Source organism: Sciurus vulgaris, assembly GCF_902686455.1.
Source record: "Sciurus vulgaris genome assembly, chromosome: 7".
NCBI lineage: Eukaryota > Metazoa > Chordata > Mammalia > Rodentia > Sciuridae > Sciurus > Sciurus vulgaris.
In genome coordinates, this window is record NC_136467.1 from 53,718,699 (window position 1) to 53,742,409 (window position 23,711).

Sequence of the window (23,711 nt, forward strand, 5' to 3'; positions counted from 1 at the left end):
TCACTGATGTAGTGCTTGCCTAGCATGCAACAGGTCATGAGTTTAATCCCAAGCAATGTAAAAGAAAAAAATATAAAAAACACTTTAAAAAATACTCTCTTTCATCTCCATAATTGAAAGAATTACTGTATTTCACTGAAACGAAGATAGTGATTAGAGTAAAATAGAGCATTATTATATATTTATATATGTATAAGGGATAAATAGAACTAACTCAGCCACATGTTAATGATCATGGATTGGATGGCTAATCCTGATTTCAGAGATGGTAAAACTGTGGTAAAAATGAATACCTTTGAATCAATGAAATTCCACACCAAAAAGGTATTCTTCAGAAAATTATTCAAATAATGTATTAAAATTAAGTATATTAAGTATTGAAATTTAAGTATATTAAATTGCTTATACTCATTATCGGTAGCACACACTTAAATTTTTTGACTCATTTCTCCTTTAAAATGAAGGATGGACTGACACATGTATTAATTTGGGAGATATCTTGTATACACTTGGAAATGTTTGGATTTTCAATTTGGAAATAATTTCAATTTCATTTCTAGAATCACAGATCAGGATATGACGTAGACAAGGCCTATGTTAAGTCTCTCAGGGTAGAGTCAGAAGGCACAGAAACCTCTTGAAGCCAGGTCTCCTGGGTCCCGCTGTGTTCTTTTCATGGAAATCAAACATCAGGTGAGTCAATAGCATTCTTTGGTCTAACCCTACAGGTAAGGTAAAGTAATTAATAAAAGCATATATTCCAAAGATCTCTTCCATGAAGCTACTCCACTGAACTTTCCAGGCAGAATATGCATGACAATTTGCTCAGCAAATCCAATCCATTCCTCCATGGTCTTGCTCTTTTAGGACTTTACCCAAGTTCTCAAACAGCTTCTTGGCATGTTCTGAAAGGTACAGACCATAAAATATCACTTAATTGGCTTCATACTACCGTAAGGTGACTTGGTAGTTTATGGAAGACTCATGCAACGTTTCATATCCTTTTAGCATTTGCTACAAGTGGAACGGACATCTTATTTCAGCACCCCCAAAGCATGCTGAAAATCTGCAAATGCTCTCCTGTGATGGCTTCTTTGCAAGTGGTAATTATTCAGGGCAGTCAATAAATAATCCATCTTCCCAAAGTGTTAGTCCTTTTTGTTCTAACTTTTTGGCAAGGGGCTTCATAGGGAAATCACCAGTATTAACTGCAGAAGATGCAACAACACATTTGGGAAGAAGGAATTGGAAACTTTGTCCATGGGCTATATCAAAATATTTCACATCTCTTTCATAGGATGACTCATTGTATCATTCATTTCAAAACACTTCAACATTCACTTCATCCGGTTCTTATCCATCCACCTCTTCATTCTATTTTTATAACCTAGAACTAGAGGGCATAGCTTTCTTGTCCTCACTCTTTCTGATTGCTTTTTGCTGGCGATTCAGAGGCAAGGTGGCTAATTTATACAGCACAGGAAATATAATAGCAGTGAATATTGCTGACCCCAAACAGGTGTACAGAATTATAGGCAAATCTGGATATTGTCCTTCAACAATTCCAATTATTGCAGGAATAGCCATTTCTCCCAGGGCAGCACCAACTACCAAAAAAGCTGCAGATTTCCCACTTATGGTCATGTACTGCTCAATCCAGGAAATACCACTGGGAAACGTGGCTGCCATTGAGGCCCCATACAGTGAAGTGGCAATCCAGAGACAAAGTGGACTCTTGTTGAAAAGCACCAGAAACAAAGATGAAGCCAGGCTGCCAATGTTGCTCAACACAATCATGGTGCCAGGCTGTAGACAGGTAGCAAAGAAGATTGCCAAGCCCCTGCAGGCTGCAAAGGTCCCCCAGAAGATGGAGTTCAACCCAGCTGCTTCTCGTTCTTCCATGCCGGCATAGGTGGTGGCAAAGGAGAAAACATAAGAACCATAAGTTATCTCTGCTCCAACGTAAAAAAAGAAGAACAAGAAAAGGAGGCAGAGAAGGCTCTTGTGATATTCAGCTCTTCGACTTTCCTGATAAGATGCTTTTGATTTTTCCTGCCTTGAGCTTTTCTTGAAAAACAGAGCAAACAGGAAGACAGACACTATGAAGATATAAGTGCCAATAAAAGCGTAAGCCCACAGGAGATTCATGTCATCAGGCAATCCAAACAGAGAGGCTGAGTCAGCTTCAGATGATCCATTGGTGGCTGGAGGCTGAAAGTCAGGCTCTGTGTGGTTTTCAGCAGACACTGTGGTACCCAAGGCCAATTTAGCCAGAAGTGGAGCCAGAAAGGCACCCAAGGCGAAACCAAAGTGTAATGACTGCATGTGTGGGGCTCCTTTGTCCCCCCAAATATCCAAGATGAGGACATTACCACCTGCCAATGAAAGATGGGGAAATGATTTATGTTAAACACAGTAACTTTTAAAAAGCTAATTATGAAAAGAAGACTGAGTCTGTATTATATGACCTGCGCATTGTAGCATTCAGAGTTATCAAACATCACACCTGATCCAGTTCTCTGATTAAGGAACTCTAACCCAATACCACCAGAGAGCTAACTAAGGCTTATAACATCTCTTGGATGCCGAAATTCTACAAGCTATAAACCACTACCTCCCGGCACATTAGCAAAAGCTTTTCATAAAACAGTGCTAACATTGTACTGAGAATTAATGCTTATACACCTATTTATTTCTAAAGAGTTTAAATGCATATGGGGCTGGGGCCGTAGCTCAGTGGCAGAGTACTTGCCTAGCATGTGCGAGGTACTGGGTTCATTCTTCAGCACCACATAGAAAATAAATAAAATAAAGACATTCTGTCCATCTACAACTACAAAAAAATTAACTTAAAAACTATATTTACTAGACTAATATTACATCAGATAGTAGCCAATTACTGAAGCTTTCTTGGAATTGGTAGCCACTTCAAGAACATTATTTACCTATGTATAAACCAGATGCAAAACACACATTGAGGAACCTGAATACTGCAGGACTCTGGTGTGCCTGTTAGAGGGAACAAGAACACCCTTCAGCAGCTGCACTCACCCTGTTTGAACACCTGCAGGGTGAAAGGCTGGATGCATCAAGTGTTTGGCTTCCTTTTTTAAAGATCAGATATTTTCTGATAAATGCATAATTCTACCTTGTAGTTTTACAACCAAACTAAGCCTGACATATATTTCCTTACTGTATCTAATCACATTAGATTGGGAAGGCAGGCATACCAAGTTGGATTTGGCCCTCAAAAAACATCACCTGGGTTCTTTGATGACACATGCATTAACTCTACTGCAGTAGGGCAAGAAACTGAGAGGGAAAAGAAAGGAAATCAAAGTAGCATACAATATGGGCTCCTCTTAGCTCAGAAACGGGTACAGTTTAAACTGGATGGCTGCTTCTCTTCTTCCACCACAAAATAAGGGTTCAAAACTTGTTTTATCCTAGTAATTTATCAATTCCTTACACTACAATAATAAAAATCTATCCCAAAATGATAGCCCGCTCCCCTGTACTATAATTAGCCACAAGAGGGGGTCCTTCCCCTTTGGGATACTAAAAATCAACAAAATTCTGTAAGTTCACTTCCTATTTCTCTGATGCCCTAACTGGTAAGAATAACTGATAGAAGGGTGATTCTGAATGACCCACTCAGAAAGCCCATGTCATTTCAAGAGCATCACAAGTGACAGTTTTTAAAAAATTTTATTGTTGCATTAGAATTATATATAATAGTGGGATTTGTTAAGCCATATACATTCATGCATGTAATGTAATTGGATCAATTCATCCCCAGTACCTTCATTTTCCTTCCCTTTCTCCCTCCCCCTGATTCATTTGCTCTACTCTACTGATCTCCCTTCTGTTAGTAAGTGACAGTTTAACACCATCTGCTCTCCCAGAGATGACACTGAAGTACTCACTTACCTGTATCCAGGATTCCTATTGAAGCACCAAGGACAGACATCATGACTATCAATAATACTGCTCTCTTGCAAAAAGGAATAAGGTAAAAACCGACTGCGGTAGCTAACATTGACATCCCTGAGAAGAAAAGTTAAAAAGCAGCTATTAGGAAACATTACAAAGCCAAATGCTTGTAACCCAGTAGCTGGGGAGACTGAAGCAGGAAGATCCCAAGTTCAAAGTGAGTCTCAGCAACTTAGCAAGGTCCTGTCTCAAAGTACAAAAATAAAAAAAGAAAGGAATAGCATGCATCATGATATGATCATCACCATAAAAACTTTCAATGGAAAATAAGGTCAAATTAAAACTGTAATTATGAGGAGATGAGCATTCAAGCAACTCTCATAAGATGTTATTTCATTTAAATCTTTTTTTTATTTTTTACAAACTGCATTTGGATTCTCTGTACACAAATGGGGTACATCATTTTGTTTCAATGTTTATGCACATGTAGATTCATACCATTTGTGTAAATAGATGAAAATGGAGAATATCATGCTAAGTGAAATAAGTCAATCCCAAAAAACCAAAGGCCGAATGTTTTCCCTGATAAGTGGATGATGATATATAATGGGGGTGGGGACGCAGGGCGAGAGAAGAATGGAGGAACTTTAGATTACATCAGGGAAATGAGAGGGTGAGGGGGTATGAAAAATGGTGGAATGAGACAGACATCATTACCCTATGTACATGTATGATTACATGAATGGTATGAATCTACATCATTTAAATCTTATATGGCTATGGACTATAAAATGTAAAATACTATGACATGAATACAATTTAGAACTGATCGTAATCAGACTATGAATTGGACTGCAAAGAAAAGTTTCATAGCAAAACACAAAAGCCAAAAACTATTTACTTAAATGTTTCACATAAAAGAAACTGAAGAGATCTTTAAGTAGGATTTAACTGTATAAAAAGTCAAAAAGAAAATGCAACCCATATAGTAAAAATTTACTCATAATTTTAGAAACATGGAGAGAAATACAAGAAATATATTCTTTCAACCTGCTTTGGAATTAAAAGAGCTTTTTTAATTCATCAGCAATAAATTATTCTCCTTGCTTCCAAAGGAATTTCATCACACTAATCTAGATTTTTAAAAATATTGCAATTTATCCAAAAAGGAGTATGTGAAAAGCATTGCCATCTATTTATAGTCTGGGGTCATCACTGACATGGGGCAGCAGGGACAAAAATGGAACCTATCTCAGTTCATCCACCATCCCCTGCCTATCATTTTCAATCCAGAGTCCACAGAGCCTGGGCAGATTCCAGGAGCTCATTCTGATCCCTGTGGCCCTAGGAGATCTGCCCTACATCCTGATGAGAGAGCCTCTTGGACAGTCAGTGCATGATCCTCCAGTGGTACCTAATTTACAGTGAAGGTCTAGAAGCCTGAAGATTACTAAGGCACATGCCAGAGGGCTGATCTAAGTTTCCAGAGAGCCCAACACATGTTCCCCTGAACTGACAAGGTGACAGCAGGAACCATGGAAACCCACCTTCCCTGGAGGACACTTGAACACCACCCATTTCAGGCATCACCCACTCTGCAGGCTACTGTTTTCATAGGGAGAGCCATGTTGTAAATTCAATGATAGTAACAGAAGCAGAAATCAGTACTTACTTACCCAAAAGTAAAAAATCATTCATACAGTCAAAAAGAACTCCACCAATCAGAGAGCCACACAAATATCCAGAGGCACGGCCCACAAAAATGAAAGAAAGACTGCTGATGTTTCTGTTTACATTCCTTGCCAAATCTTGAAAGGTGGGTCCCAGTATAGCAACACCCAGTCCCTAAAATTTAAAAAGACAAAAGATTTTTTTTTATTTACAATCATTAAAATCATGTCCATCTAAGTGGTAGCTCTCTCCAGCATTTAAAAAAAAAAAAAAGTAGGGATGGGGGATATTACTGACATTTTTATTGCTATGACAAAATACCTGACAGAAATCAACTAAAGGAAGGAAAGATTCATTTCTTACAGTTGCAGAGGTTTCTGCCCATAGTTGACTGGTCTCATGCATTTAGGCCTGTGGCTGGACAGAGCATCATGTGGAGAGCACAAGGTGGAGCAGAGGGGCTTACCTGATGGGGGCCCAGAAGCACAGAGAAAGAGAAAGAAAGGAAGGTTCCATTGACGCAATACACCATTCAGAGGCTCAAGGTAGGCCCCACTTCCTAAGCTTACGTCACCTCAATAGGATCACAGGCTGGCAACCAAGCCTTTAGCACGTGGCCTTTGGGGGACATTTCACATCCAAACCATAACAAGAAATTACAGTGTCGTGGAGGAAATTACTTTCAGACGCATAGTCAGCAAACATGTATAAGGACAATACCATTGTGATTAGAGATATAGATTACCATGGTTTTTCTTATATTCACAATTCTCAATTTTTAAAAATGATTGGGCTCTTCTGGCTTGCTTTCTTTTTTTTTTTTTTCATTGAGCTCTTTTGGCTTTTTTTTTTTTGCATTGAGCTCTTGTGGCTTTTATTTTTGCATTTTCTAATGATAACTTAAAAGACTATATTAAAAGTTAATTAAACATAACATTTAAACTATTCTTGAAATAATCTTCTTTGTTTTCAAATATACTATATGAACTAACATGAGAATTTAGATGTCAGTAATTTAAATTATCAACATATTTTCATATTTGATGTTATTAAAGCAGCAATATTTCTGATACATGAGGGTATCCACCCTCTGAACTATACATATACAATATTCAGGAGATTAAACTTATAAAATTTTTTAAATCCACATTTTTGTTCAAAGAAATCCCAATATATTGTGATAAATTAAATTTGACCCAAAGCTGTCTCCTTACGTACCAAACTGTAACCTAACAGTATGGCAACAAACTACAAATAACGGAGCATATATTCTTAAAGCATAGTTGAGCCTTGACCAATCATACTAGCCAAGCTTTTAGCCAGTCACAGGCTGCACACTCTCCAGGCATGTCCAAATATGGCAAATGTTAAGCTGCAAACAGTGAGGATCTTTCTGTAGGTCACTTCCTTCTCTGCCTGTAAAGACTGCCTGCCCACATTGTTAGGTGAAGTTCTCTCAACATTAATAGGTTCAGGGTACTGCCCAATTCATGGGTTGTCTCTTTGCTCAAACTCTGATAAACAATCTGTCTAAAGTGTTTTTTGTTTGTTTGTTCTGTTTTTTTTTTTTTTTTTAACAGACTGACATGGGAAATGGAATCTGAAGGAGGCCTCCAGGAGCCCCATGTGATCAAGGGAATAGACCAGCCAGAGGCCCTTGTATCCATTGATCTCACAGAGTAACTGAGATCTAGGCAAGTTTTTTCTTTAATTTGAGCTCCACAAATTTATGTATCAAGTTTTCTATCTTTATTTTGGTATTTTTTTGCTGGACAGAAACCATGATCACAGTGGATTTAAAAATTAACTGGATTCTACCCAATTACAGGCCTCGGGTGCCTTTTGAAAGTGGGTTCCTCCAAATCTAAGGAGCCCAGGACTCTAGGAGTCTGGGAGTCGATGCTCTGGGATTACTAACTTCATTCAGAAAAAAAATTTGAGCCCACAGGCCTTGTAATTTGGGGGGAAAATTGGTACCAAGGACACCTTGGAATTATAATGACCACAATTGGGAAGTTTTCACCTAGATGGAATTGTTAATTTAAGAGATGGATTAGAAAAGGAAGGATCCAAAGCACCACAGAATCAATGAGAAGCATTTTTTAATTGGTAGAAGCATCTAAAAAATTGCATGCATCCAAGATTACCTCTTTATAAAGTTCCTAACAGATGGCATATGAGAAATCTGAAGTGTTTTCACAAATACTAGTCAATACTTTAAGAGCAGGGTGTGGTGGCACATGCCTGTAATCCCAGCAGCTCGGAAGGCTGAGGCAGGAGGATCTGGAGTTCAAAGCCAACCTCAGTAAAAGCGAGGGACTAAGCAATTCAGTGAGACCCTGTCTCTAAATAAAATACAAAATAAAACAAGGGATGTGACTCAGTGGTCAAGTGCCCCTGACTTCAATCTCCAGTACACACACAAAAAAGAATATGGTTGGTTTAATTAAAACACACATCTTTAGGGTTTTCAGCATTCCATATGATACAGATACAGAACTTTTCCTACTAACGTAAAATGAGTTATGTGATATCTATAGTATAAAATTTGTCTGCCAAACACTAACATGATGGTTAGCTGCTAGATGTCTCATCTTTACAAGCAATTCAAATATAATTGTTCATAATAAATGAATAAATGAGTTAAGCAAATATACAAAATATTCTCTTATAAAAGATGTTAAAATTCGTATACCATAATGCTTTGCTGTTGTTGTTGTTGTTTTCCTTCAAATCAAGAATAGACAGTTGGGGGTTGGGCGTATAGCTCAGTTCTAGTGCATTTCCCTATCATGGGAGAGGTGCCTGGTTCTATCCCCCAGCACCCTCCCCGCACTGACCAGGCTCTCCCAACAAATAACAATAATGGAAAGTTGGGGTGAGGGAAATCCATACTAACAACAATGACATTCTCAGGGTGATTTAAAACAAATAAAGCCAAGAGGATAGTGATAAACTTTTGCTTCCTCTACAGTTTCTTTGAAACAGAGACTAAAGGTATTAGAACTGTTATTAACATGTTCTGTGCCACCAGGACAAATTACACTGTGAGATAATACATGCTTCTGGAAGTTACGGTTTTTAGGCTTTCCACTGCACAATTGCTTGCGTGGAGTTCACAGTGGTTTGTGTTATGGTTTGGACACCTTCCCCCCCAAAAGCTCCCATGTGAGACAGTGCAAGGTTTGGAGGAGAAATGATTGGGCTACAGCCCTAACCTAATCAGTGACTTGATCCCTGATAGGATTAACTGGGTGATAGCTGGAGGTAGGTGGGATGTGGCTGGAGGAAGTGGTTCATTGAGGGGGTGGCTATCGTGTATATGTTTTGTATCTGGAGAGTGGATTTTCTCTCTCTCCCTCTATCTGCTTTCTATTATCTTGTGAGCTGCTTCCCTCTTCCAAACACTCCGCCATGATGTTTGACCTCAACCCAAGCCCCAAGCAATGGAGCCTGCTGTCCAGGGACTGAGACTTCTGAAACCGTAAGCCCCCACATAAATTGTTCCTCTTCAGCAGTTGATCTGGTTGGGTCTTTAAATCACAGCAGTGGAAAAAGCTGTCTAAAACACTTTATTCCCATTGTAAATTCCAATCAATGAATGAAACTAAAGTTGATAGAATGAGTAGGAACATTGTAGGTTTGTGGAAGATGAATAGTGTGAAAGGAATTCTATGTGTGAACAAGCTAAGGTTAGAAAAAAGGAATTATTGAGAAGTGTTCCTAAAAATTGAATATTAATATCTAAAGAACACTGCAAAACTAGAATCTGGTCCTTACTATCACAACAATAAAGTTTTAGCCACCTGCAGTGAAGCATATGCAGCTGCGACTCAGGAGGCAGAAGCAGAGGATCAAATTCAAGACCACATGGCCATCCATAGTCACTTAGCTGTCTCAAATTTTTTTTAATAAAAGGAGGTCTGAGACTGTAATGCAGTGTTAACACACCCCTGGGTTCAATCATCAATATAAAAAATGAAACAAAACAAGACAAAAAAGAGAAAATAATTTTTTTGGAGTATTGATCAGCAATTTATCTATTTATTTATTTATTTATTTTGGTACTGGGGATTGAACCCAGGGGTACTTAACCTCTGAGCTACATCCCAAGAACTTTTTAATTTTATTTTGAGACATGATCTTACTAATTGCTGAGGCTGGTCTCAAATATGCAATCTTCCTGCCTCAGCTTACCATGGTCAACCCTTAATTGGAAATTGTGAGGGATTATTCTCACATTTAAGGTAATTGGCCTAGAAAGCAAAGAAACTATGTTTGACCAAGATAATCTTGTGCCTCTTGTTACTTTCTTGTGCTTCTTTTTTACGTTTCTGACTGCATAAAAAAGTGTCCTCTTTGTTAAAAGAGTCAAGGTTTTTCAATAATTGTAAATTTCTGTATTTGTCTTTGAAGTGTTAATATCACTTTGGTTAAATGATGTGCTACTGTTTGTATGATGACCCCTGACCTTATTTTGACCAAGTGTTTTAAACTTTTGATATTTTGGATGAACTTCACAAAATCAAATTTTGAATTAAGTCTTTTTCCTGGCCTGAAATTAATTTTGGAATTTTCCAGATAGGCCCTTGGCATATCTCAAAAGGATCTCCCTCTTTATAAAAGGAGATATTAAACTAATTGGGCTTATTAAACATATCGAATTATATAGGAAGCAGTGTCAATAATAAATAATGCTAAAATTTCTGAGTCACGTTGTATGGATATTTTATTAATATATATTTCAGAAACTATATGAAATTCCTAGGAATCTAATAGTGCTTGTATCATATCATCAGTCATAATTCTAATTATTATTTGTAAATATTGCATGCAGGCACCTGGCACAGAGGCATGTGCCTGGAGTCCCAGTAACTCCAAAGACTGAGGCAGATCACTCGAGCCCAGGAGTTTGGAACAGCATGGGCAACATAAAGACCTGTTCTTATTAAACCACACACACACACACACACACACACACACACACATGCACGCACATAAGGGAGATGTGGAAGGGAATAGCCAGCCAGGGAAAGGTGGTGAATGAGGAAGTCAGGGACAGGTCCAGACCAAAGGAGCATGGAGAGGGGCTTCCAATGACGTCAACTTCCTGACTGATGAAAGTGCTTGTGTACACAAGCAGGCGACCAGTTAGACACTTCCACACCTAAGCGGGGAATCCAACAGAAAAACGAAAATAGATGCATGGACCCTGGGAGCGCCAATGAACCACAGTGAGGAGAGTGTTGCAGGGGAGGAGATAAGGAAAGGAGGAGATTCCAGGGACTAAAATGAGAACAATCTAAAACTTTGCCACTGGACTCCTGACTCAGGGGCCCCTTCTCTTTAGAGAAGTCTGTTACTGTTTCTTCGACTGTTCTATTCAATCTGCTGTTTGCTTGCTATCTTTGTAACCTGTTCTTCAATTCTTTGCTAAGTGGAGACAACCAACCTGAGACCCCTAGACGGTGACACACACACACAGAAAAACTGTTGTATGCAACAAAACTAATCAAATTTTCTTGTCAAATGCATCAGTACGGTTAATGAAGTCCCATGAGATCTTTAACCATGGCCATTTTCAGTCCCCTTATTCACAAAGTGAACTGTTTAATCTGCTGCCTTCCTTAGCCACTCTCAGTTGGGTGTTCAAGGATATTCTTGCACACTCTGTCCAGCACAGGTTTATGATAACTTTAAGATCAGTCCAGGATGTGTGGGAAACCTGGCTTGACAGAACATAGAGGGAAAATCTGCGACAAGGCAGTGGGAGGAGATGATAGAGATTGCCATCTTTCTGACTGGGTTAGTGGAGTAACTATTCAGGTCATGGTGTCAAGCTCAACTAAGTCCTTCCTGGCAGATGATGCCAGCCAGCTATGGTGAACAGGAATTGAATGCCTGCTCCTAATGGAACCGGACAAAGGGCTCCGGTGTCAAACCTGGCGAACAGAGTAAGCAGTTGTTGGCTTTCTCAGAACTTCTTGGAGGTTTCTATTCCCTATTCTCATCCATTCTGCATTCCTAAATTTATCTGATGTTTTCAGAGTTGGAAGTAATTTCCTGAGGCTGTGTGTTCTTAGAGTTACAAACAAAGCCAGAAACATATGGAGAAGATTCTCAATTAATTGGTGAAGAGAACGTTCTCTGTGATGCGCAGTAATGATCCTGTGGCAAACGCCATAACACTCCTGGTGCTGGGGAGTCTGGCATCAATCATTCCTGAGGGGAAGAATGCTTAGCACTGTGTTCATCAGAGTTTGGATTCACATGAGAATGTAGAAATTTAAGCTGCTGTTTTTGCTGCTTCTCTTTATGCCAGCTTCTCTGTATAAAGGATTTTGGTAGGAATCTGCAACAAAATCCATGAAAAGACTCAAGGCTTAGCTACACCAAGTGACTTGAAGCTGAAGGTCATACCCCTCCTCCAGCACATGCAGCATGATGCAGTTCTGGCTTCCAGGACTCTTGGGTTTTACAACAGCTGGTCCTGTCCTATCCCTCCACCAAAATGGTGACTGTTCCCTTTCTCACTTTTACTCTGCTTGCAGCTTCAACCTTGCTTGATACACCTAAGCAGATTCAGCTTCCAATGCAGTATTTGAAGAATGATCCCAGGAAAGCACTAAAGAGACCTGCTATTCAAGATCTAAAATTCCTTGCCAATAAAATATATTTCAAGGAGGGAGAACATCCACTCTGTGAATGTGCCCTCTGGACACATGACTGCTTAAACTAGGGATGTTTTCTGTCCTTTCCACACTATCAGGGAACATCACCAGCAGACATTGCTCAGCATAGCTCCAGGAAATGTGACTCCTTCCCCAGATTCTCTGACTTACTCAATTAGTCCAAGAATGCTATCACCATAACAACAGGGACATTGCTGCTCATGGAGCAGGAGTCCTAACTGATAAAACTGTCTGTTGCCAAGAGAAGGAGCTTTGGGCACTGGAGCAAGATTCTCACTTTAGCCTGTAATCCCTGTTGGTGCTTTGTAGTCAGAATGATAGTTCAGGTGGTCAGCCACTTTAAAGATGACTCTAAATGGTATGGTGAAGTTGGCCAAAGGCAGGCTCCATCCTGGCCAGTCAGTGGTTGAGACCTTGCTGACTCAGCTGCACAGCATTCAGGATTCTGCCTGGATCCTGTGATGTGCCAGTAATGGGCAGTAGAATGCTTGGGGACCTTACAGAGCTTTATGAGGTGATCAGACAATCAGACACAGACAGGTAATGGGAACTTCTGGTAAGTTTGGCTACTGAGTTTTGTATTCAGCCAGAAAGCATTATCTGCTGAAGTAAAGGCAATAACTGAGGAGCAGCTTCAAAGTGTCTCCAGTGGATGGACTGTGTACTCTATTGGCAGCAGTGGAGCGTGGATTGCTTGGAATTTGATGCTACCATGTAAGATGCTGGAAATTTTGGATCTTGAAGCCAATAAGACCTCACAGGAGTTCAGAAGGGTACAAGCCAGTCTCTGCAAGGTGGACGGATGATAACATTCCTGTTGTCAATGAAAAACACTTAGTGGAACAAATCTAGCTTCACATTGACTTTCACTGATGTAGGGGGCATGTGTGTGGTGCTGAACAAAACTGAATGCTGAGCTAAATTTCCCTCGATTATCCCTACAGAAATAGTCGTTTAAAAGGTGACTAAAGCAACCTGGTAGTTTCTCCAAAAACTATAAAAGCAGGAAACTCAACACAAAGAAATCCAACAATGCCAGTGATTCCAGTGATATGGCAAATTGGCCAACACCAGGAGAATTAGTGAACACTGCACTAATAAGTACAAGTGGGTTCCACTCCACTTAGAGGATGTAGGAGTGAAGGGTCAAGAAAGACCTGGATCCTGGAACAGCTCAAGATGTCAACCTGCAGCAAATCAATCACCCCATAATAAAAGAGGAAATGATACACAAATCAACTTTGATTAGACATATGGTTGCTGAGAACATGTCTAAAGGATGGATCAGCCATTTCAAACAGAATTTTAAATCCATATGATGTATCACTCTGATGATAGCACAGGTGTGCAGGGGTAACCTGTAGAAGTATTGCTTAAAGAGCACATTAAGCATCTGATTGAATACAGCTGCAGTACAGAAAATTGGAATGTGATTTCTTTCTTTGGAGAAAGATGGATGAACAATGTTTCTTACTTATTTCTCTCACCACTGAACTCATATTCAGACTTTCACTACATACCTTACTCTCAACTTAGAGGGACTGAAAGACAACATAAGAGTAGAAGTTGTGGATGAGAAAATGAGGAAAAAGATCTAGAAAAATGATCCATCCCAGGCCCTCCTCCAAGAAATATGCCATAAGCAGACTTCTCTCAACAGACTAGATTGTCCAGAGTTTGTACCAGATCACACCTTTGGCTAACATGCACAAAGTGCCCCCAAAGTCTCCAAGAATTGGAAGTCCATTGAGCCCAAAGAAAAATACTGAAACAAATAACCTTCAAGCAAGGTTTGTCTAAAGGTGTGATACCAATTGGACTCAAATCCTTGGATAGAAGTAAAAAAGGTATCACACACTCTCTGCTTCTGTGTAGTCACATCCTGAGCTACTATGCTCTGCCATGCCCTTCTGCCATGATGTTCTGAATCACCTCCAGTTCAGAGATAGTCAGCTGACCATGGACTAAACCTCTGTAACCCTTTAAAGAAGCCCACTGTTTTAGTTTCTCAGCATGAAAGTTATCAAGCGATCTTACATCTTCCAACTGGACAAACTCTCTCTCCAAATATGGCTCCAGTTCACATGTAAAACACAATGGAAACCTTCAAAACAGAACCCTTCCAGTCCTCCTCAGCATTTGATTCCTGGCTCAAAGTTGGACACTGAACCCCAAATACATAATATTAAAGCAGGCCACTAAGAATAGAGTCAGTGGTTTCTACAAATTAAAGCAAAATGAAGAATGAGAGCTTCCAATGAATCCTGCAGACTATGGAAAGCAACATTTCAGTGATGTCCTTTAACCCCGAAAACAAATCACCAGAAAACCTAAAGTGCTGTACAATGGAATCATTTCTTTGTAATTCCTTATGTCTGCTGTGAAGATCAAATGTATCAGTTGTAAAGATACATTGACAAATATTTAAGGAAGAACTCCAATGAAGAAATGTACCCATGTACATATGTGAATTTTTTCCTATGATATTATCAAAGGAGACATTTGGTTATGATACAGTTGAGCAAAAAACAGATAATCTTTGCCTTTAAAGCCAACTGATGTATATTTCACTTTTTATTCAGCCTAATTTTTTCCACAAGTAGACCATAGATATAGGTTTTATGTTGCACATAGCATAACTACTGTAAGAACAAGTTATTCAACTGAGAATTTTTTATACACTAATATATTCTTGTTAGCCCAACAGGTGTTCTGTTCTATCAGCCTTTCATTTCATGCTCATCAGGAGTTATGCCTAGAATAGTTATATAAAAGAGAGGAAACTGAATGTTAAACATTAGGGAATATACGTAGAAAAATCACCTCCCCACTCAAGGACTAATGTATTTGGTATGTTCGTTTTTATCTGAAACATGATGGAATTTGGGATAAGCTTCAAAGACAACAATATATATGGTTTATTCCTTACTTGACTTCTTTAAATTATGGGATTCATGATGGACAATATTGTTTCAAGTTTTACTTTTTCAAGTAATACTAGTACTGTTTATCCATAGTCAGCACTGACTAAAAAAAATTTTTTTTCAGAATTTAGGTTGGTGAAGATATTTAAATGGTAGATCCTGAAAAGAACTAACTTTACTTTAAAAGGAATCTGCAAACAATATTTCAAAGCTTTTTCAGTAGTTTTAATGATCTTATTTGACTAGAATTTTTCAGAATTACTATATAAGGAATTTTAACAGATTTTTTAATGCATAGCTGAATAGATGTACAGTGAGAGCTACAGCTGTTTTAATAAAATAGCTTAAAAGTTTGTAAGAAAAATGAACTTTTGCAATTACTTAAGGTGAGTTAAGAAGCCATCAACCTCATATCTGCTAGACTTACAAAATTGTTCCAAATCCTTTTTGTCTTTTTTGACATTATTCAGTTGAATGTGCGAGAAAACCATTATTTCTGATTCAAAGGACTTTTCAATATTATCTCTGTCCCTCAATATAAAAAGCTTTGATTATACCAGGACATAAGTTTGTGAACCCTGTTTTTCAAAAGGGCTCCCATTAATTGCACATAAACATGAAATATCTGGCTGGGGATGTAGCTCAGTGATAGAGTGCTTGGCTACAAGTGCATAAAGACCTGGGTTTGCTCCCCAGCACCACAAAATAACCAATCAACAAATATGAAATACCCACCCCCTGCACTGTTTCCTGTCAAAATTCAAACTAACCCAAGTAAAAAAATAAATTATTCACTTGTGGAGGTTTAAAAATTCTTAGCTTTCAGTTTGAAATTACTTATTGACCAGGAAAAGATGCAATAATTTACTAAAATTGTTTTTCTACCATATCAAAGTACATAGTTCATGCCTTTGCTATCAGCAGTGTCAGGCCTATAATGAATAAATATGTTGTTTCACAGAATTTTTGAAATGAGTTAAAAGAAAGTGAAGAACATCTTTTGGGAGATAAACCTAAAAATGTTCCTAGTAATATTTCATATTTAATATTGTAAAATCTTACAAATGAATGTCATTAAATTGCCTTAGTTTCTTTGTCATAAAAATAATCATTTGGTCATATAGTAGCTATTATGTACATAGCAAAATTTCTTCAATTGACAGCCTGGATATTTATAAACTAAGAAATCTTACACAAATTAATAATATTTCAGAGTGTATTAACATTTTAGTTCTATAGTATACTATGTGGATGTCTTAAAATTCTGACATTCTATAGTTTGTATTAGACATGCTATTTTCATAATGTTTTACTTCTGCTTTAAGATTTGGGGTTTCATAATGTATTTTTGCCCTGAATTATTAATTTGATGAAAGTTCTGCTTTTAAAATCATCTCACTGACTAGGTTCTAATAAATGAAAATTAAACTTGGGGGAAAAGTCATCACCCTCCCCCAGGGAAATTAAAGAGCTGGAGATCAAACCCAGGGACTTCCACATGCCAGGCAAGTGCTCTACCATTAGCTACATGCCCAACACCTTAGCTTTTATTTTGAACATGATTTTAAAATATTTTAACTTAAGTCTTTTATTTTAGACTAATTTAAACTTGAATAATATTTGTTTGCATGAAGCAGAAATATAAATTTTAAAGTTTAAATAAAAGTGGCTAAGGCGTTGTGGCTGGACTCAGTTGTCAGAGTATGTGCTTATGAGGCCCTGGATTCAAACCCCAGCCGCAAAAAAAAAAAAAAAAAAAAAAAAAAAAAAAAAAAAAAAAAAAAAAAAAAAAAAAAAGATGACCCATGATCCTGCTGTTCCTTCTAGACACTGTCACAGGATATTTTAAGAAATTTCTCAATGGAAAGGAACATAAGATTGACCGTGGGGGCAGCTGTTTAAAACCATCCTGAAAGTGCTGGCAAGCCTTGCTGTCCCAGGGTTTTCTTTCTGTGTAGAAATATGGAGACCTCTTTATATCAGGGCATTTTGCAATCAACTATGCTCCTTAATCACCATCATGCTCTGAACAAAGACTGTGACCAGTTGCACTAAAACACCATTGAAGTTCCCTTTATTGTGTGAACTTTGGATTGTTTGATTTTGATGAGTTTGGTTCATGGAGACACCTGACACACCTGTTAAGGAGACACTTTGAAGTTTCTCCCATTATCCTCCTCATAACCATCCTCAGTCTCCCTGAGGTGCTATATGCTCTCAAGAATTACAATATTTCTATGCTTCCATTCCTTGTACATCAAACAGTCAACAAACATGAAGAAAGCATAAAGAATCATCCAAATAATTTGTCTTTTTTTTCCATTATTAAGATCAAACCCAGGGGCATTCTACCACTGAGTTACATTCCCAGTCCTTTTTACTTTTTATTTTGAGACAGTCTCACAAAGTTTCCCCAGCTGGCTTCCAACTTGTAATTCTCCTGCCTCAGGCTCATGAGTCTTTGAGATGACAGGCATGTGCCACCACACCCAGTTAGTAATTTGTTCTTTAAAATTGAGAATTCCAAGTATTTTATTTTTTTCGATGCTATCGTGAATTGGGTAGTTTTCATAATTTCTCTTTCTGAGGATTCATCACTTATGTATAAAAATGCATTGAATTTATGAGCATTGATCTTGTAACCTGCTACTTTACTGAATTCACTTATGAGTTCTAAAAGTTTTCTGGTGGAATTTCCTGGTTCCTCTAAGTATATAATTATATCATCAGCAAATAGGGATAGTTTGAGTTCTTCTTTTCCTATTTGTATTCCTTTAATTTCTTTGGTCTGTCTAATTGCTCTGGCTAGCGTTTCAAGTACGATGTTGAATAGAAGTGGTGAAAGAGGGCATCCCTGCCTTGTTCCAGTTTTTAGGGGGACTGCTTTCAGTTTTTCACCATTTAGAATGATATTAGCCATGGGCTTAGCATAGATGCCTTTATAATGTTAAGGAATGTTCCCACTATCCCTATTTTTTCTAGTGTTTTAAGCATGAAGGGGTGCTGTATTTTATCAAATGCTTTTTCTGCATCTATTGAAATAATCATGTGATTCTTGACTTTAAGTCTATTGATATGGTGAATTACATTTATTGATTTCCAGATGTTGAACCAACCTTGCATCCCTGGGATGAAACCCACTTGATCGTGGTGCACTATCTTTTTAATATATTTTTGTATGTGATTAGCTAAAATTTTGTTGAGAATTTTTGCGTCAATGTTCATTAATGATATTGGTCTGAAATTTTCTTTCCTCGATGTGTCTCTGTCTTGGGAATCAATCTCACAAAAGAGGTGAAAGACCTCTACAATGAGAACTACAGAACACTAAAGAAAGAAATTAAAGAAAACCTTAGAAGATGGAAAGATCTCCCATGTTCTTGGATAAGCAGAATTAATATTGTCAAAATGGCCATACTACCAAAAGTGCTATACAGATTCGATGCAATTCCAAGTAAAATCCCAATGATGTACCTTACAGAAATAGAGCAAGCAATCATGAAATTCATCTGGAAGAATAAGAAACCCAGAATAGCTAAAGCAATCCATCACAGGAAAAATGAAGCAGGGGGTATCGCAATACCCGAACTTCAACTTTATTACAAAGCAATAGTAACAAAGACAGCATGGTATTGGTACCAAAATAGACAGGTAGATCAATGGTACAGAATAGAGGACATGGTCACAAACCCAAACAAATACAACTTTCTAATACTAGACAAAGGTGCCAAAAATATGCAATGGAGAAAAGATAGCCTGTTCAACAAATGGTGCTGGGAGAATTGGAAATCCATATGCAACAGAATGAAACTAAACCCATAACTCTCACCCTGCACTAAACTCAACTCAAAATGGATTAAGGACCTTGGAATCAGACCAGAGACCCTGCAGATTATGAAGAAAAAGTAGGTCCAGATCTTCAACATGTCGGCCTAGGACCAGACTTCCTTAACAGGACTCCCATAGCACAAGAAATAAAAGCAAGAATCAATAACTGGGATAGATTCAAACTAAAAAGCTTTCTCTCAGCAAAGGAAACTATCAGCAATGCGAAGAAAGAGCCTACAGAGTGGGAGAATATCTTTGCCTATCATACTTCAGATCGAGCACTAATCTCCAGAATCTACAAAGAACTCAAAAACTCTACACCAAGAATACAAATAATCCAATCGACAAATGGGCTAAGGAAATGAACAGACACTTCACAGAAGAAGATCTACAAGCAATCAACAAACATATGGAAAAATGTTCAACATCTCTAGTAATAAGAGAAATGCAAATCAAAACCACCCTAAGATTCCATCTCACCCCAATTAGAATGGCGATTATCAAGAATACAAGCAACAACAGGTGTTGGCGAGGATGTGGGGAGAAAGGTACACTCATACATTGCTGGTGGGGCTGCAAATTAGTGCAGCCACTCTGGAAAGCAGTGTGGAGATTCCTTAGAAAACTTGGAATGGAACCACCATTTGACCCAGCTATCCCACTCCTTGGCCTATACCCAAAGGACTTAAAATCTGCATACTACAGAGATACAGCCACATCAATGTTCATAGCTGCTCAATTCACAATAGCCAGATTGTGGAACCAACCTAGATGCCCTTCAATTGATGAGTGGATAAAGAAACTGTGGTATATATATACAATGGAATATTACTCTGCCATAAAGAACGATAAAATTATGGCATTTGCAGGCAAATGGATGAAATTGGAGACCATCATGCTAAGTGAGATAAGCCAATCTCAAAAAACTAAAGGACGAATGATCTCACTGATAAGTGGATGATGACACATAAGGGGAAGGGCGGGAGGAGTTAGTGTTAGGGTTAGGGTTAGGGTTAGGGTTAGGGTTAGGGTTAGGGAGGGGGGCAAGAATGGAGGAAGAAAGGACTGTTTAGATGGAAAAGAAGGGTGGGGGTGGTGGGGGGGAAGGGAAAAAATAATAGAATGAATCAAACAACATTACCATATGTAAATTTATGATCATACAAATGGTATGCCTTTAACCTATGTACAAACAGACAAACAACATGTATCCCATTTGTTTACAATAAAAAAAAAATTTTTAAAAATTGAGAATTCCAATTTAAAACCATTTAGACCAAATTGGTTAATTGGGATATTGACAAAAAGTGTCAGTGTTCATGGTGTCAGTCAATCTCTCAAAATTGAGAGACTGACCAAAAGGGAAGAATATTAAAATTAAATTTGGCTTAAACCTGTCCCTGGGTGTAGGGAACTGTAACATTCCTCAATATGTCAACAATGGAAGTTGAGAATATATTCTTGGAACAAGTTGCTGAGCAGCAAGCATTCAGCCTGACCCATGCAGCAAACTGCTCAGAAATGCACACCTGGGGCGGGCGAATGAGCTGTAACCATTCAAGCTCTTTCTTTATATCACTTTCTTGTTGTGTCTGTAGATACTGCCTGCCCACCTTCCTGGCTGGAACTTTTTGAACCTTTAGTGGTTTAGGTGGGCCTAGTTCCTGAATCATTGCTTTCTACAAAGAAATTGCTAAAATTGACTTGTCTGACATTTTTTCTTTCATAGGTGTTAGCAAGAACTAAGGGTTATAGTTGGCTTTCAGAAGACATTCCTTGATGCCTTGAAGAAAAAAGCAATGTTTCTAATTCAGCTACATTTCAAGAATAATTCTCACTGCAATATTTTGCAGCAACTGACAGTATGCCTCCAGCCCAAGCAGGAGTCCCCCAATGAGGACCTGGCTGAGCACAAAGGCACTGTGTCCTACTCAAGCAGGACTGAGGACCAGGGTGTGTGTGCACAGGCCCAAAGAAAGCATCAGGTACAATAAATGAAGCCTGACTTTTGGCTATAATCAAGTTACTTCTTCCCTTCCAAGAACTTCCAAGCCTGGCACACACTGAGGCTACCTATGTACCTGCAGTGATTTCTTTCTCACTCCTCCTTCTCCCCCCATTAAAACATTTCATGAAACAACTGTGGCTCAGTCTTTGCAAAGCCACGGGCCCAGAATTGACTCCTCAGAGGACTCCCCTCTCCAGGTCCCCAGTATCACAGTGATCAAGGGATAAGAGGAAATTTCCACAAATAGTGAACTGAGGGGCTGCCCAGGAATTTGACCAAAAGTGCTCCAACCTTGCACTTGGCTCCAAGAAAAACTTTTGAGGCCCGGCAAGGTGGCACTCATCTGTAATCCCAGCAGCTCAGGGAGGCTGAGGCAGGAGGATCAAGAGTTCAAAGCCAGCCTCAGCAACTTAGGGAGGCACTCAGCAACTCAGCCAGGTACTTAGCAGCTCAGCCAGACCCTGTCTCTAAATAAAATATAAAAATGGACTGGGGATGTGGCTCAGTGATTAAGCACCCTTGAGTTCAATCCTCAGGCAAAAAAAGAAAGAAAGAAAGAAAGAAAGATAGAAAGAAAGAAAGAAGGAAGGAAGGAAGGAAGGAAGGAAGGAAGGAAGGAAAGAAGGAAGGAAGGAAGGAAGGAAGGAAGGAAGGAAGGAAGGAAGGAAGGAAGGAAGGAAGGAAGGAAGGAAGGAAGGAAGGAAGGAAAAGAGAAACTTTTTGAAGATCTGAAGGCTTGGTTTCTATAGGATTGTGGACAGAATAACACACATTTTCCTGGCTCTACCACTTAACTAGCTGTGTGATCTGGAAAAGATTTTCCTCTGTGGTCTATTTATTTCTCAGCACAATTAAGCAGCTGACTAAATTTGGTCAGGCCACCAGGGAGAGGAAATCCCAGAAAAGCACTTGTCTGTGGAATAATTTGGGGAACAAAGGGCAGTGGCTAAAGACCTGGGCAAGCCCTTTGTCTTCCAGGGGTCTAGGAGACCCAGCAAGGCTTGCTGCAGCTGGCAGACACGTTAGGAAATCAATTTCGCCTTGGACAGTAACCCTCCATGATTAGAAATGTACCCGTGTGTTAGAGAACTAAACTGAGGCTCGGCCTGGCTAATTAAGTGCCCAAGGTCGCACAGTGCGCAGGTGTCAAAGCTGAGACTCCCCTGGGAAGGCCACGTTCTCTGCAGGGCGCCAGGCCTGGGAGGGTTCGCAGCCCCAGTCTCACCAGCCCCAGGAAGGCGGCAAACACGATCACAGTGGTGAACCAGCGCAGCACGCTCGCCGCCCGGCAGCTCCGCCCCGACGCCCCCACTGTCTTCGGCTCATTCCTCGCTGGGGCCCCGGCCTCTTGGAACTCCAGTTCCATCTCCAGTTTGGTGGCTCGGGAGAAGCGGCTTTGCTGCCGCCGAACTTTCAGACGCACCCTGGACCTCTAAAGCAAGGTCCCTCAAGGTGCCACCTCCCTCCCGGGTCGTCTCGGGTCCCCAGTTGTAGGACTTTGGACAGCGCACCTGTTGCGGGCAGGGAAAGCTGGCGACCCATCCGGTACCATTCCAGCGAGGGCACCTAGCGGAAAGGCGGCTTCTTGGGAGCCCGGACCCAGCTTCAAACCCCACGTGGCTCTGTTGCCTAGGAGACCGGAGGACTGGGCGCAGCATCACGCCTAGCTGAAGCTCTCTGTGGACTGCTGCCTCCTAGCCTAGGGAGCTGGAGCTCCAGTTTCCAACGGGTGAATCCAGGGCAAAGACGTCGCTTCACCCTTTAGAGGACATACCTTCCCAAGAACTGCAAGGTGGAACCTCTCTCCTGGAGAGCAGAGGGAGCCCAAAGGACTTGCCTTTAAAAACTTTCAAAATCCCTGCCCTTGCACCTTCTTTATCTGAGGTTTCTCCATCGACTGTTCAGTTTTCACTCCACAAATACTTTTTGAATCTCGCGTTTGACAGTCAACCGCCCTCCGAACTTCACATTTTGGGGGTTTAAGAAAGGAGGATTCAGGCGTGGAGAGTAACAACTTGGGCCTGGGTCTGGTCACTCAGCGAAACAGCGTCTTTAAGGGTGGAAGAGTGGCTCAAGAAATAAATCCGTGTCCAAAGCTGCACTTTCAAGCACACACCTGCCCAGTTCCTGCAGATAATTCTGGTGTTGTAAGGAAGTGGAACAGGGCATCGATTTTCTCTGGTTGCTGAGTAAGTTGTGCCTGCTGAGAAGGAAAGCCTTATCTTCTTTATCCAATAGCAGCTTTCTTTTCTTTTACTCTTTAACCAACCTGACCACAACCTCAAAATATGAAGCAAATGTTTTCCTTTATCATCTCTGAAATGTCCTATTCTACCTGATTTCTCCTCTTCCTCCTCTTTCCCTCCCCACCCCATTCTTCTTTCTCTCTCTCATCCACTGAGCTTCCCACACTGCAAACCTCAGTTTTGTCATTATTTGCAACCCTGCTCTCCTGCTTCATCCTCTGGGTCGTTAAATTCTTCCCACTTTACCTCAGAAATGTCTCTTCAGTTTGATTCTGATTCTCCTTTTCCACAACCTTATTTCTTAAACTTCTCATTTCCTGCTTAAACTATTACAGAAGTTTTCTGGTTGATTTCCAAACTGTGTGTCTGGAATTTTCTGTGGGGGTCCTCTGGACTATCAAAGTGAGGA

General features: G+C 39.6%; 1 protein-coding gene across 1 annotated transcript; it reads right to left on the reverse strand.

The window, feature by feature from the left end:
• Positions 1–314: 314 nt before the first annotated feature.
• Positions 315–22,533, reverse strand: LOC306666860 (sodium-dependent glucose transporter 1B-like). The gene is made up of 4 exons (XM_079149161.1): positions 22,282–22,533; positions 5,610–5,778; positions 3,931–4,047; positions 315–2,375 (listed from the first exon to the last, which is right to left on the reverse strand). Exons 1-4 carry the CDS (start codon positions 22,420–22,422, stop codon positions 1,381–1,383), a joined length of 1,422 nt encoding a protein of 473 aa, XP_079005287.1. The 5' UTR covers positions 22,423–22,533; the 3' UTR covers positions 315–1,380.
• Positions 22,534–23,711: the final 1,178 nt, after the last annotated feature.

Excerpts from the sequence above, each read along its gene's own strand:
- LOC306666860 (XM_079149161.1), bottom strand. The coding sequence starts at position 22,422 with ATGGAACTGGAGTTCCAAGAGGCCGGGGCCCCAGCGAGGAATGAGCCG. Across the intron at positions 5,779-22,281 it reads TTGCCGCCTTCCTGGGGCTG|GGACTGGGTGTTGCTATACT; the intron begins GTGAGACTGGGG and ends TTTAAATTTTAG. Across the intron at positions 2,376-3,930 it reads AATAGGAATCCTGGATACAG|GTGGTAATGTCCTCATCTTG; the intron begins GTAAGTGAGTAC and ends TTTCATTGGCAG.